Here is a 15,082-nt window from a genome sequence, read left to right on the forward strand (position 1 = left end):
CATAACTGGCTCCGAGAAGCAGGACTGAAGAGCCGTAAGCCCCTTCATTAATGAGAAGCCAGGAAGAGCAAAAGAGTTTGCAAAAAATGTGTTTTACATAGGTGTATACCCATAGATTAGGTGAAAATTTTGCTGTGGTTTTCCAGAGCAGGGGGTGTGTGTGTGTGTGTGTGTGTGTGTGTGTGTGTGTGTGTGTGTGTGTGTGTATATATATATATATATATATATAAAAATAATCGCATACAAACTTAAGGCATAATATCAGGTATATATAGCCGAGCTAACAGAAACCATTAATTAAAATCTGTTTTGGGAACCGGTGACTGCTGAACCGCCATGTACCCATGAGCTGAAGTTCTCAGCGAGGGAACACTGTTTAGTTCAGGGCAAATTCCGTGTTGCGTTCCCACAGCCCAGACCGGCGGCATAAATCGGCAAATGATATTCGAGTGAGACTCGGGGACAGGTGCGCAGAATGTGAGCCAAGACTCCCAAACCGAAGTTACACCTGGGCTACGCAAGGACACACAGCAGGGAAAGGTACATTTGGGAGAGCAGCCATAACTTGTGATGAGTGAAAATGTCCACGTGAAACAAAAAAAAATAAGCAGCACAGGATTCATGACAGCACACACTCATTTATTGTACTGCTGGAACAATACAAAGTGGTAAAAATGCCCAAAGATTGGTGGGCACACAGTGTGTGGTGGTGACTGACATCAAACGCAGAAAAACACCAAACGGAGGCTGGACATCGGCAAACGTGGCGAACGTCCAGCATTAGGGCTATGAGGAAGTCACTCAAAGAACTGGGGCCGTGCTGGTATGTAACACGGGTGACTGGTTCAGGCCCACAGCTCAGAGCAGTAGTATGGTGATGCCAATACTGTCCCCCCATGGAGGGAGAGAGGAGGAGTCACAGGCAAGCGGAAAAAGCAAATGTAACGACCACCTGATGTTAAAACCAGACCACAGGCCAGGAAAAATATATACATATTAATACCTGAAACGTCTCCATACAAGTCAAATAAATAAGGTTAAATTAAAACTGATAACAGTATGTTACTTAAAAATTTAAATAAAAAAGGCCAAAAGAAAAAACATTCTGAATATATATATAAAAAATAATAAAAAATACTGACAGGTGACTATGGCTTTGGTTAAACAGTCCCTCATGAGAGCCTCTCTTTGAAAATCAGCCTCCACCTGTCCTGCTTCCAAATTATACTGCCATTATTCTGTACACTTATATACACTCGCATTCGGCCGACTAAAGTTACACTTCCTGTGCGGGACACAGGAAGGACATGGGCACCTCACGACAAACATCAAACGGACAAACGGGCTCCATCACACCTCACCCCCCCTCCGGAACAGGGGGCTGCCATGGAAATGCAGCCAGCGCCCAAGGGCAAAATTCAACAACTATGGCAGAGACCACAGCCGCAGGCAGGTATGTCCCATATGTGTGTGTGTGCGTGTTATAGAGTTACGTATGCATGTTATTTAATTAAGTAAAAACATCATATAGCAGGGTTGCGTCCGGGCGGTCATCGATGCTTAAGTAGAGCCTTGTAGACGGCAAATCCAAACACGGCGAAAACAGTGGCACCGAGGCTGGCCCTCAGCCAGAAGGTGGAGCTCTTCATCTCGGCCTGGGTCACGTGCCTGCGGGAGAGAAGGTTAAAGGAGAAGTTACACCCGGCTGTGGAACCACACCAGTGAACGAAGGGACGCAAAATGTAGGATACCGAGTAGGCGTTACTTTCCGGACGTCGAGCTACCGGAGTTGATTAATCTAGTGTCATGACACACATGCAGCCTGCAACAAATCTGATATTTGCATATGCAAGCATGATGTCTATGTTGAGCCCCCAACTGCTCACTAGCTGGACAAAAACTTCCACCATCAACAAGTACTTCTACACTGTAAAGAAATGCCAGGGTCCCACACAATGGAAAAGACCAAAGTTCCCGTTGTTCTTCGAGACAACGCAAGAAATATGACCACAGCACTTGAGTGTAACGTGGTGAGTTTGCCCTGCATGACACATACATTACAGCTATCTGTGAATGAGGGTCCGCGAAGCATCACTGATGTGGTAACAACCACGAGGATTATTTATTTGAATTTGTGAAGTTTAATAAGAGTTTGTTATGAAAATTAAGTTTTGCGGTGAAGAAAATTAGAGTTTTGTATGCATTTGCTGTATCGGTATCAGGCGATCACACATACAACAGCAACAAAAAAAAATTTAAAAAATGGTAAAAATCGGGATCGGCCAAGAAAATACCCTACAAATAATGTTAGCTGCACTCGCCTTTGTATTGATTGCTGTAAGAGGAAATGATGTCTGCCTTTGATGTGTATATAATCACTAAGGAAACTATTATATTCAGATACACTTTTTCATTTTTAGTACAAGCATTAGGGAAACTAAAATAAACATGATACCAATATTACAAAATTGTGCTTTTTAAATAGAGATCACCTATACCCTCGTTGGATCTCCTAGACTACCTTTACCATCAAGCCCCCCCCCCCCCCCCCATTCTTTCACTCCCATTGTTTTACATATAATGCAGACGAGCTGAGCCTGGGGGGGTAAAAAAAAAAAAGAGTCTTATGCTGCAGAGGTGGAATCAGCCAAGGATGCTATTGGCATCAACAGGGGGGGGGACCAACTGATAGCTAGACAACTAATGGTTGTTTTTTAATTTTTAGACACTTTTAGACACAAAGCAGACTATTTAGCTTTTTAAAATGATCAGCGCATTTAGAAACCGAGGGTTCTCTGATTTGCTTAGAAGCTGCACACATACCAAAAACGGTGCTTACAATTCACCTTCACAAACAAATGGGAGAATCCCCTAAACCCGATTCTAAACCAACTCCTGACATATGAAGCCAGGGCTGCGAGACCGAAGCTATGGACACCAGGGAGGGTCCCAAGTGGACCGGCAGATTCAGCTTGTCAGGACATCCAAAACACTCCTCCCCCCAGGCTGATATCAGGCTTCCCGCCGGCCAATGACATTCCTCACTACCAGCTCTTATCCATATGAGAGCATTCAGAAGAGTCAAATTAAACACAGAAGAATCAGTTACTGATACAAGGCGACACGTAGGGGTTAGACAGCCACGCTGTACCCACCTGTCCCACCCTTTGCAGACCCCACCCCCAGTTACCTGGACACAAAGGGGTCCACAGACGACTCCATGTAGATGGACTCCTCTACATGGACAACAGGGTGAACCTGCTGCGTGAGGCTGGACTCCTGATCAGCCAGCAGAAAGGCACCTAGCTCGTCCAGGCAGGGTCTCAACCTTACACACGTGCGGGTACACGCACGAACACACACACACACACACACACACAAAGGCGGTTCAGCAGCCACACCCACCTGGGTGGCTCACACCAACCCAGCGGGCGACACACACCACACTGCAAGCTCAAGTCATCTGCGTCTATGACCATCATCATTAATCATCATCTTCATCATCATCGTGTCAGAGAGAGACAATCTGAGCCAGGCACTGAAGACCGAATCTGGGAGGTCTCCCCATTTAAGGGGGAGAGCAGCATCCCAGATCAGTGTGGCATGCGAACCCCCGAGTCCTTGTTTTAGCAGCATGCATCCCCAAATAATGCTACCCCTCCCCCCAAAAAAAAGCATTAAAGGACCTCAGACTTCAGGGTTAATGGGTCCAGGGTGAGAGGAAGTGTTAAAGCGGGGCATTCCCCGGCTGGCCGCCCGCCGAGTGCACTGCGCTCCCCACAACCACGGCTTCAGTTTCACACCACCCGCTTCTCCGATAGCTACCAGTTAACCCAAGCGGTGCTAGTTCATACTGGCTGCACCAGTTGCATACTGGTTTCGAAGTGACACAATCCCAGCTTTGTATTCCTGTAGACACCCCCTCTGCGTCCCTCCCAAACCCTTGAGAAAATAAAAACCAGTATGCTGAAACCAATCAGTCAAAGTTTAACCCTTATACTAGCATTATCTCCAATCTCACAGCCACCACTCCCCCCCAAAAAAAAACACAATCCATCCGCAGCCTAACTTCTCGTCAAGCCACATTGCAAGGTCTGCCGACGTCACACAGCAGCAATTTAGACTCAAATGCAGAAGAACCACTTACATTTGAGGCATTTACCTCAAAGAAAACTGTGGTTCTCAAAGCGGGAATGTCCCATGCAGACAGGGAAAGTACCAGAGAAGAGAGGGACGCTTAACGTGGGGAAGGGGGGTAGAGGGGGGTGGTACTACAGGTATGGGCCTTAAAAATCAGCAGCACAATGTTAACGGCAAAAGAGAGCACAGAACCCTAGTCAACAGGAGGCAAAAACATGCATCAGTAAGAGAGAGAAAGCCATCCAGAGATAAGAAAATGAAGACCTACAAGGGGCAGAAGGAAAAAAAAAGAGTGAGAATGAAAGAACACAGCAGAAATATAGACAGACAGACAAACTGGTCTTTGTTTGGCCTGTTTAGGTGTGTTAAGCAGAGGAGGGGCTTTAAAAAAAAAAAAACACACACACACACACACACACACACGGAGCGAAGCCCAGGAAGGGGAACAGCGATGTGGAAAGCCCCCAGTAACTCCCCCGGGCCTGACAAAAGACCCCCTCCCACAGGTTCACGCTTTACACAGGCAAACCCACACACACACACACACACACACACACACACACACACACACACACACACACACACACACACACACACACACACACACACACACACACACACACACTCAACCGGTACTGGCAGCTCAGCTGGAATGCACAGGAAACACAGACTACTGACACTTGCCAACAAACACCGACGTTTCAGATCAAGGGGGGGGGGGGTGTGATCAGACAGACGGAGGTGCACAAACATCTATGAGGTTTGCAGCGATGAATGTGACCAACGTCACATATTGATACATTGCATATCCATTTCACCATACTTAGTCAAGATTATAATCACATCAGAGGACCAGATGTGCCTCTTTAAAAAGAAAACGATTCACGTCAATTAATAAATGTGAACAGCCGTCATTCCACAGGTTACAATGGAAAAGACATCTGCAGTCACAGCGTCTCTCTAATACCATCGGAACTGCACTGCAGTCACATGTTCACCCTCCTGAGCAACTGCGATGCAGTATTAAAGGGTTTGAGGAACTGCCTTGACTGCAGCAGTTCTGCGAAAGGGCCAGCAAGGGGCAGAGAAGCAAATAGTTTGGACCAATAATAATAATAAATAAAAAAGCAACAACACTAAGGAACGGGAACTGCAAGACACAGGAAAAGAGGCAAATGCACCTACATATTAAAAAAATCCTATATTCATAAATACCGGTCTTTGCCAGTGTTTTTGTCAATAATCCCTTCTAACAAGAAATTTCCTCAAAGTCCCCTGGTGGATATGCAGTGTGAAGCTGTCAGGTGACACTGAGCAGGACATGTTAAGAGGTTAGGCGTGCGTTACATGGCTTCTCAGGGCGTGCAGGCACCCAGAGACAGAGAGAGTGTGGACCTGTTCGTCACTGCGCTGTAGAGTGTGCTCTTTACACGCTGCAGCATCTCTGAGCGTAGCAGCTTCTGACAGATGCAAAACGTGCACCTGTTACAGGTGCACATGCAGCTTAACTGGGCGAGGCTGCGGAGACAGAGGAAGAGGTGGTCAGGGCCGCCTGCGGTGTGGCACGGGCCAAAGACAGTGGTGACGAGACCCTCGCAGTGCGGACACACACTGCCATAATCCACACAGCTTTACCGGATCCCACAAAATTCAGTGATTACAGTTCATAACTCTTATTACTTTCCTTTGTTATTAATCTGCACAACAGTAGGCTATATAGAGAGGAAGTGATGTAATGAGCAGCAGGAAACGCATCATTCGGTATAGCTGGCCTTGAGACGGGCTCCAACGCACTGCAGTTGGGGGGGGGTTGGGGAACCGTTCTAGGTGGGCGCTGGCAGCTCCGCACTGGATCCCTGCCGTGAGGGACGGGGCTGGTGGCGGAGGGCACACTCACGGGTACATGGCCTTGGTGGTGAGCTTGGTATAGATGTCGCGGCTGGGCGCGTCGGCCGTGTTGCAGGTGTAGCGCTGGGGGGCGTGCAGCTTGTGCTTCCTGCAGAAGTCCAGCGGAGACAGGCTGTACTGCTGACGCACCTCCGGCAGGTCGGCCTTGGCCCCCACCAGCAGGCACGGCGTCCGGCTGTCCATGAAGTGATTCTGCGGGAGCGAAGGAGTCCTTATCTGCCTGGCACCCCCAGTAATGCCCGAGCCTTACTCACATCCACTGTATTAGCTCATTTAATGCCTATCGTTTAGCGTTTAGTAAGCAAAAGGTTATTTAAGCCAGCGTTCCCCAACCCGGTCCTCAGTGACCCCCAGCCAGTCCACGTTTTTGCTCCTTCCGAGCTCCCTGGCAGATGGTCCACATCTTTGAGCAAAGAACGTGGACCATCTAGGGGTCTTGTGGACTAGGGTGGGAAACACTGATATAGGCTCATTCATGTATTCATACTAAGGCAATGCAACATATGACTGACAAGTGAGGTCCATAAAGACTTTGTACAACACCGATTACATAACTGCATTATATGAATTCATTTATGCATTACAGCACACATGCAAATGACTTAACTACATTTATAATGTATACATATAAATCACAAAATATACCACCTCTATGTCGTGCTGGAGAAAAGCATCTGGTAAATGACAATGTAAATATGATCTTAAGGGGGGCAGGAGTCAAACTCAGGCCTTCAGTTAAATTTCAGGGTGGGGGGGGGGGGGGCAGGGCTAGCGGCACCTTGTAGAGCCTCGCGCAGAACTCAAAGGAGCGGGGATTGCTGACGTCATAGAGCAGGCAAGCGACATCACAGGAGAGGTCAGTCTCAGACAGGAACTCGGCGTCCGGGAGGACCTCGTGCAGCTGCAGGGCGAAGGTGGGGGAAAGGTCGGGGGTCATGGGGGGGGGGTGTTTGGGCACATGTCTCGGAACACCATGTTCTTTGGGAGGGGGTGGGGGAGGGGGGCAAGCAGAGTGACCCCCTTCACAAATGCATTTTAACAAGTTTATGCGATTTATTGTACTACATAGATAGACTGCATATTGGGACACCTGGCCATTACACAACACTACAACAACTTTTATTACATCCCATTCTAAACCCATAGGCATCAATATGGAGCTGGTCTCCCCTTTGCAGCTATAACAGCTGCTTCTCTTCTAGGAAGGCTTTCCACAAGTTTTTGGAGTATGTCTGTGAGAAATTTTGCCTATTCAACCAGAGAAGCATTTGCGAGGTCAGGCACTGATGTTGGACGTGAAGGCCTGGCTCGCAATCTCCATCCCAAAGGTGTTCAGTGGGGTTGAAGTCAGGGCTCTGTGCAGGCCAGTCAAGTTCTTCCACACCAAACTTACCCAACCATGTCTTTATGAACCTTGCTTTGTGCACTGGGGCACAGTCATGCTGGAACAGAAAAGGACCTTCCTTCCCCAAACTGTTCCCATAAGGTTGGAAGCATAGAATTGTCCAGAATGTCTTGGTATGCTGAAGCAATTACAGCTCCCCTCACTGGAACCAAGGGGCCCAACCCTTGAAAAACAATCCCATACCATTATCCCTCCTCCACCAAACTTTACAGTTGGCATAATGCAGTCAGGCATGTAATGTTCTCCTGGCATCCGACACACCCAGACTTGTCCATCAAACTACCAGACAGAGAAGCATAATTTATCATTCCACAGAACATGTTTCCACTGCTTCAGAGTCCAGTGGTAGCGTGTTTTACACCACTCCAACCAACGCATGGCAATGCGCCGTGTGATGTGAAGCCTGCAGGCAGCTGCTCGGCCATGGGAGCCCATTCCATGAAGCTCCCAGCGCACAGTTTTTGTGCTGAGGTTAATGCCAGAGGAGATTTGGAACTCTGCAGTTATCGAGTCAGAGCGTTGGCGACTTTTACTCACTATGCAGCTCAGCACTCTGTGACCCTGCTGTGTTGTTCCTTAAACGTTTCCACTTTGCAATAATATTACTTACAGTTGACCGTGGAATATCTAACAGGGAAGAAATTTCACGAACTGACTTCTTGCAAAGGTGGCATCCTATAACTGTACCTCAGTCAAACTCACTGAGCTCTTCAGAATGACCCATTCTTTCACAAATGTGCGTAAACCCAACTGCAGGCCTAGGTGCTTGATATTATACACCTGTGGCAATGAGTCTGAACAGAGCCTGAAATTGGTTATTGAGATATTGTCCCAATACTTTGGTCCATGTAATAAGACTGCATATTGTTCTTTTAATATGGCCTATGCAACTTAGATGCATGGATTTCATGAGTCACCAGTCAGTTCCATGTCTTTCTGACATTATGTCATCTGCACTACTGCCCAGGGGCACTTAATACCCCCAGAATGCACTTCCAGGGAGGACGGCTCACTCACCAGTAAATACTTCTCCTGGCCGTACACATAAGCCGTGCTGATGGCATAGTACGATTTGTGCTCTTGCCTTATCTTCTTCTGACGCTGAAAGATAAAGCATTTAAATGTATATTAAACACTAGCTTCACTCCCTATAAACTCTGAAACCCACGATAAATATTCCCCGCCTAAGAGTTTGGTTAAGGCTCTGATGTAGTTATAAAGCCCCCCCATTCTGTGGCATTATAAAATCGTTTCTCAGCTCGCAGGTAGGGGCACCTCGAAACTGCCTAGCCAGCGACTTGAGGCGCGTGGGCCGGGCAGCGATCAGGAGGTGCTGGTGAGCAACTCACCATGAGGTTCCTGCCCAGAAAGCCCTGCAGGAAGCCGCTTTTGCCGCTGCCCCGGGCCCCGAACACATTGCAGAGAAAGACGTTGCGTTGAGTTTGCTTCTTCTGCAGGTCGATGCGTTTGTTACGGGTGACTGTGGTTATGGGGGAGGGAGGGGAGAATGAGTTCTGAAGCTCTGGTATAGAGGCAACGGCGCACAGACGCCCACACACACAAATGGAAATAAACACAAAGAGAGGGAGGAAAACACACACACACACACACACACACACACACACACACACACACAAATGGAAATAAACACAAAGAGAGGGAGGAAAACACACACACACACACACACACACACACACACACACACACACACACACACACACACACACACACACAAATGGAAATAAACACAAAGAGAGGGAGGAAAACACACACACACACACACACACACACACACACACACACACACACAAATGGAAATAAACACAAAGAGAGGGAGGAAAACACACACACACACACACACACACACACACACACACACACACACAAATGGAAATAAACACAAAGAGAGGGAGGAAAACACACACACACACACACACACACACATCTTTGTGGGGACCAGCCATTCATTTTAAAGGGGAAAAACACTAATCAACAATGACAACCTTAACCTTTACCCAACCCTACCCTTAACCATAAGTAATCAAACCACATACAAGACTACTGGCATTTTTAGCTTTTAAAAAGTAGTCTAATTTGTGAGGTCCAAAATATGTCCTCACAGGGACCAAAATGTCTTCACAATGTAATATATACATGACTCCCCAAACAGACAGGCAGGCACAGACAGACAGGCACACAGCCCTCTAAGTCACCTGTGAGGGCAGCAGCCTGGGACTCCTGCTCACAGAGGATCGAGTAACCAAGATAGCCCAGGTACTCCAGGCAGCGCTGCACATCCAGGTAGGTGGTTAACCTGCCGGTGGTCAAAGTTCAGGTGAATCACCGGCCTCTTCACTAAAGAGCACACTCTTCAGTACAGACCGAATAAGGCCTTTGCACTCACGTCCACTGTGACAGGTATCCCTGGTAGGTGATCCAGCCCTGCTCGTTGGTGCACACTGTGCTGTTGACGTCAGGGCCCCAGGGCATGTAGGGGAAGACGGAGAACAGGTCCTTCAGCTCGTCAGGGGACAGGGCACAATCCCGGTCCTGGACGATAGCAGAGGCTTCAGAGTGGCTCGAACCGGGAGCCACCACTCAGAGGGAGGGGTTTCCCGAGAGATGACCAGAAAAGTAACTCCCTAAGACAAGTAACCTCTTATCTCCTAAGAACACGGCATCCAGAAAAAAGAATTTTGTATGCACAAACCGGGTTAACCAAAAAAAATCTGACTCATTTAGCAAGTAAAGCAATCTGCTATCCAAAACAACCAACACAATGCATTGGCGGAGACTGAGGCCTGACTGCACTGACAAAACGCGCATGGCAGCCCCTGCAGGGGAGCCCCGGGGCTCACCTTGTCATGCTTGTCAAACACACTCTGGAGGAACAGGTAAGCGTTGTGGTTCAGCTCCGTGGTGCAGTCCGGGGGGATTTTCAACCTAGGAGCAGCGAAATGGCACCGTGAACCCGCATATGAAGCGGGAAAATCCAACCAACTAACCGGAATTTCTCAAGATTCATCAATAGGAGACCAAATACAGCATCTCATTTAAAATTACAGCATCTTCCTTGGAGATAATGTAGCCACTGTTTAAAAACATGTTTTAAATGTATTTACCTAGAAAGTTAAGTTCTTGTTTTGGGCTCTAAGTTTTCTTAAATTTACAAATCCAACACCTTAACAACTAGGCCCCCTGGTGGTGACACTCCAGTGCAATTTCCCACAAGCAAACCTCATCTGATGATTACTTATAGAGCATCTGTAATTCCAAAAATCCCCACTTCTCTTGGGTTTCAGTATTTGTACACTGCCACCATAACCATTCAGATACAACTAGGCACTTAGATAAGGAGGGTTTGTGGGAGAAGATGACTAACCGGTGTGAGGGATGTACTCACGGTGGAAAGAGGTACTCCTGTGTGAGCTCGAGGTCATCATCATAACCGAACCTCCGCAGCACGGTCCACGTGGTCTCATGCCGGCCCCTCTGGATGAAGAGGGTGTGCAGAAAGTGGAAACCTACCAAGGAAGGAATGATGACTATATCAAATGAGTATGCCTACCCATGTTGGCCACGGCCATATATGGAAAGCCACACCCACCCAATGTGGGCCACTCCCACATGTAAAAGCCACACCCACTCCACAAACTGGACACACCCATAAATGGAAGTCATACCCATTAAAATGAGCCCCGGCCACACAGCTCAAAACGAACCATGAATTCTAGCAGGTCGATTCTGGTCCTGGAGAACTGAAGCTTATTCAAGTTTATATTAAGCACCTCAGGCTCAGTTGCTGATAGTAAATGCTTGTTTAGTTCAAACATGAAGCTGCCCAGTATGGAATGTCACACCTCCCCTAACCCGAGTCTCCCCCCAGCTCACCCTTCAGCGTGAGTCCATTGTCTCGCACCCCGTCTGCCATGTTCCGCCTCACAACATTCTTCACATCCTCCAGAGCCTGAGGCGCCAGTGGGGTGTTGAAGCACGTTCTCTGCACAGACAAGAATCGTCACGAGTGCCAGGTCAGCAAAACGGATTGGGAAATACTGCAATATATTAATTCGCATCCAACGTCAAAGACCGCAGATGCCTGTGAGTGTAACACGCGTCAAGTGTGAGAGTCAAGTTCCTACCTGGAAGAAGTTGAGCTCAAGGTCACTGAGGAGGCCATCGTTGTCCATGTCGGACACTTTGAAGATGCGGGTCAGGGCTTTCACACATGCTGCCTTCATCTGAAGAAAAAACGGCAGCTTCAGAGCAGGTCGGCAGTAAGACGCTGCAGAACAGCAGAGTGCTGCAGGGCACTGATGTACCTCCTTCTCCTCCGGACAGTACAGGGGTCCAGTGGGATGCAAGACTGCCTTCTGAGCGTAGTAAAACAACTCCGAGATGTTCTTCAAGGTTTTCGCGGAACACTGAAAAATATAAACCACGTGCACACTCGTGCTTAAACAGTTCATTTATGCAACAAAATCGACAGCAGCAATCGTATATTAGTTGGATTTTTTAAAACTGGCTACAATAAACCTTATTTGTATACGACAACTCGACAACAGATCTTAAGATTTACCTGATCTTATATTAGAATGTCATTAACAGCAGTTACAAACGAATGAAGGTTCAGTGTGTATTGTACATGGTGGAGAGCGACTGGAATGGACGAGTTCTGGGTATCGGGTCTCACCTCCACACACGTCTCAATCTCGCTGTACTGATTCATGATGGGCAGGATGGTCTCCATGCTGCTGTGCTCCACCAGGTCCGACTTGTTCCCCACCAGGATTAGGGGCACCCTGTCCCACCACATCCCGGCCCAGACACACACAATCCCAGTATAAATAAGCCGCAAACACTCACCCTGACCCCTTTAGTACCTCCACAGCTCGAGGACCCCAGAGCCAGGTGCTCTGGTCACACTCACAGGTGATACATCACTAGAGAGTCCACGACCCCTCACCACAACAGTACAAGGTCAGGCAGGGGGCCAGTCTCACCCACCTGCTATCTTTGTCCGTTCGGTCCGCAATGAGGGGAATCCAGTGACTGGTGACCTGCAGGATGAAACACAGAAAAAATAAAAAAAATATATATGCACAATTCTTACACTTTAAACTACTGACAAACCCAGGCAGCTATACAACACCGATAGCATGAGACAAGTTCACAATTCCATGCTGCAAATTCATTATTAATCATTATAGTGGCCCATTTCCCAATCTGCTCGCTTGGAATACCCTCGACTCACCTTCTCAATGGACTTCTTGTTGTTGACTGCGTACACTATGCATATTACATTGGCCTGCAAAATGTGAATACATTCAACCATCTTGTAGTTCAATGGGAAAACATCAGTAAATGTGTTTTAATCCTATAAAAAAAAACTCACCTTGGATATTTCCTGGAATAACTGTTCATCTGACTGTTCTGCTTCTATTTATTCAGGAGATGGAGAAAGTAATATTAAAAAAGTCATCTCGTTTCTCAGCCCACTCACTCTGGGACTATCAGACGAAGCTCGCGTACCTGAATAGTCCACTATGTGTGTAGGGACTCTCTCCGGAGTGACGTCAGCGGGAATCGTGATCTCTTCGGCTCGCGGAGGAACCTGCTCCAAGTCACAAAACGCGGCTATAATTAGACATTTAAAAAGCTATCAAAACAGCTGTTAAGGTCAGAAACGCTAGCAAACACAGGGGAAATGAATCATAATTCCATAATCACATAAACTTCAACAGTCCATGTTTCTACTAGTCAAGCACTGCCGGTTAATAATTAAAGCGAGCTGTAACGGTAATACAGTGCAGCTGGAAGGCATGCAAGAGGATGCGGTACCTCATCAGGAAACTCCTCGCTGACCAGGGACATGATCAAAGATGTCTTCCCCACTTTGGCTGTGAAGAAGGGTGTGTACGATAATACGTGATTACCAAATCGTCTAAATTTTGCTGTGTAGTTCTCGCAGATTTTAAGGTTTAAATAGAGGCTGCGTCTAGATTTAAGCACTTCTAAATCATTTTTCTGTACAACTGCTAAACGACTGATTAGACAACATTGCAACGATGCATATTGCATTTCCACACTAAGCAATTAATGGACCTAAAATATATTGCTAGTGAACTATTTAGGACACCAGATTCTCACCACCTTAAAAACAAAAATAACCTTAATAGACAAGTGCCAGAAAAGCAAAACACGGAACGGACAATTCAGCCCTGCGACCAGGGACACGAAACCGGGCCCAGACGGGTGCAATGTGTGCGACAGATGCAAAGGACGCTAAGATGACAGAATCACGGCCACTCTTTACTGTAAGTGTGATTTAGAGCACAACGATGTTACAGGGAGAAGCAATACCAACGTCAAAAATTAACAGAAAATGGCTTAAGAACATCTCATTCATAAAACACTATAGTAAATCAAAGAAGACATTTGACTACTCCAAAGTATGCAGTACATAAATGAAATATATATATATATATATATATATATATATGAATCCCACCCAGTAGCTTAACTACGAATATGCTGCATATAATACTTCACTATGTTGCTGTAAAAGAGAAAACAATTTACAAATGCACAATGGATTAAAAACGTCAGTATTGCTTTACTCTGTAGTTACAATGCCTTTCCTAAATGCAGTAATGCAGAAACCATCTATTCTCATACTGCATGACACCTGATTAACTGTAAGTACTTACGTTCCCCCACTAGTAATATCCGGACGTCCTTCCTCATTATGTCAGCGGTTATTTATTAAAGGATTTGTAAAAGTATCTTGATTTCTTGGCACATTAAAGGTGTCACACAGACCCCCGGTCTATCAGGCCCTGCGCTATTCACTTCCAAGCGCTTATGAAGGGATCGCGCTGTAGGACAAAACGGACATGGTCTCCTCCATTCTTCTGTATTCCTTTAATTGCTTTCTTTCACAGAATGCACACATAAAATCACTTGCGATACATACAACTGACGGCTTCTGACTAAACTCTCCCTTGCAGCACGTATAACTGCTAAAGCATGTTAAATTTTACGACATTCTCGTTTCAGTCTAGGAAACCCCCACCTCCCCTTGCTGACCTTCGACGTACCGGCATCTACGGCTCCCTCGGAAGGACAAACTTGTAAAACCGTAGCATGGGAAACGCGAATTATCAAAAAAAAAAACACAGTTGACGTAAAATATTTGCCAAAATTTGATCCATTATTTAAATATCAAGTGCAGAATTAAAGGTGCAGTTTCTATAAATGGTGTATTAATTTATTATATGATAGCTGTCTATTCCATTATTAGCGGTCTATTGTCCAATCAGCTTGGCTCAACAGGTAATAATGTTGTTTCACACTTAAAATGCTGGGCAGTCAAATGCCACCAGCACTCAGTGCAGGGTTGCCAGCTGTCACGCACCTGGCGTAACACTCAGGCATTCAGACTGTCACGCTCACGCAAGAAATCTTACTGCAAATCTAAAGTATTTCATTATAAAACTAAAATGAGCTAAATCGAAACCGCTGGGGTAGTTTGCAAATCCAACGGACTATTTACAAGGTAATAAAACTGCTACATACATGTAAATTCGTGTGCATGTGTGTGCAGACTTGTTTAGAATTGAAAATCTC

General features: G+C 46.5%; 1 protein-coding gene across 5 annotated transcripts; it reads right to left on the minus strand.

Annotated features, from left to right (window-relative positions):
* Positions 1-618: 618 nt before the first annotated feature.
* rhot1a (ras homolog family member T1a) lies at positions 619-14,608 on the minus strand. 5 transcript variants are annotated; one of them, XM_048991352.1, is made up of 21 exons: positions 14,543-14,608; positions 13,295-13,353; positions 12,986-13,067; positions 12,849-12,892; positions 12,708-12,761; positions 12,461-12,513; positions 12,147-12,255; positions 11,776-11,877; positions 11,596-11,694; positions 11,345-11,453; positions 10,857-10,977; positions 10,312-10,396; positions 9,858-10,003; positions 9,667-9,767; positions 8,803-8,933; positions 8,471-8,554; positions 6,827-6,949; positions 6,038-6,240; positions 5,536-5,658; positions 3,191-3,328; positions 619-1,668 (listed from the first exon to the last, which is right to left on the minus strand). In XM_048991352.1, the coding sequence occupies exons 2-21, from the start codon at positions 13,325-13,327 to the stop codon at positions 1,551-1,553; spliced, it is 2,058 nt and encodes a 685-aa protein (XP_048847309.1). In that variant the 5' UTR covers positions 13,328-13,353; positions 14,543-14,608; the 3' UTR covers positions 619-1,550. The 5 variants fall into 5 exon arrangements, with proteins under 5 accessions (XP_048847309.1, XP_048847308.1, XP_048847310.1 ...); XM_048991351.1 differs by having other exon boundaries at positions 14,164-14,571; XM_048991353.1 differs by lacking the exon at positions 3,191-3,328 and having other exon boundaries at positions 14,164-14,571.
* Positions 14,609-15,082: the final 474 nt, after the last annotated feature.

This window comes from Brienomyrus brachyistius, chromosome 22 (assembly GCF_023856365.1).
Source record: "Brienomyrus brachyistius isolate T26 chromosome 22, BBRACH_0.4, whole genome shotgun sequence".
NCBI classification, from domain to species: domain Eukaryota; kingdom Metazoa; phylum Chordata; class Actinopteri; order Osteoglossiformes; family Mormyridae; genus Brienomyrus; species Brienomyrus brachyistius.

Excerpts from the sequence above, each read along its gene's own strand:
- rhot1a (XM_048991351.1), bottom strand. The coding sequence starts at position 14,200 with ATGAGGAAGGACGTCCGGATATTACTAGTGGGGGAAC. Across the intron at positions 13,354-14,163 it reads GATATTACTAGTGGGGGAAC|CCAAAGTGGGGAAGACATCT; the intron begins GTAAGTACTTAC and ends CCTTCTTCACAG. Across the intron at positions 9,768-9,857 it reads GGATACCTGTCACAGTGGAC|GTTAACCACCTACCTGGATG; the intron begins GTGAGTGCAAAG and ends GACCACCGGCAG.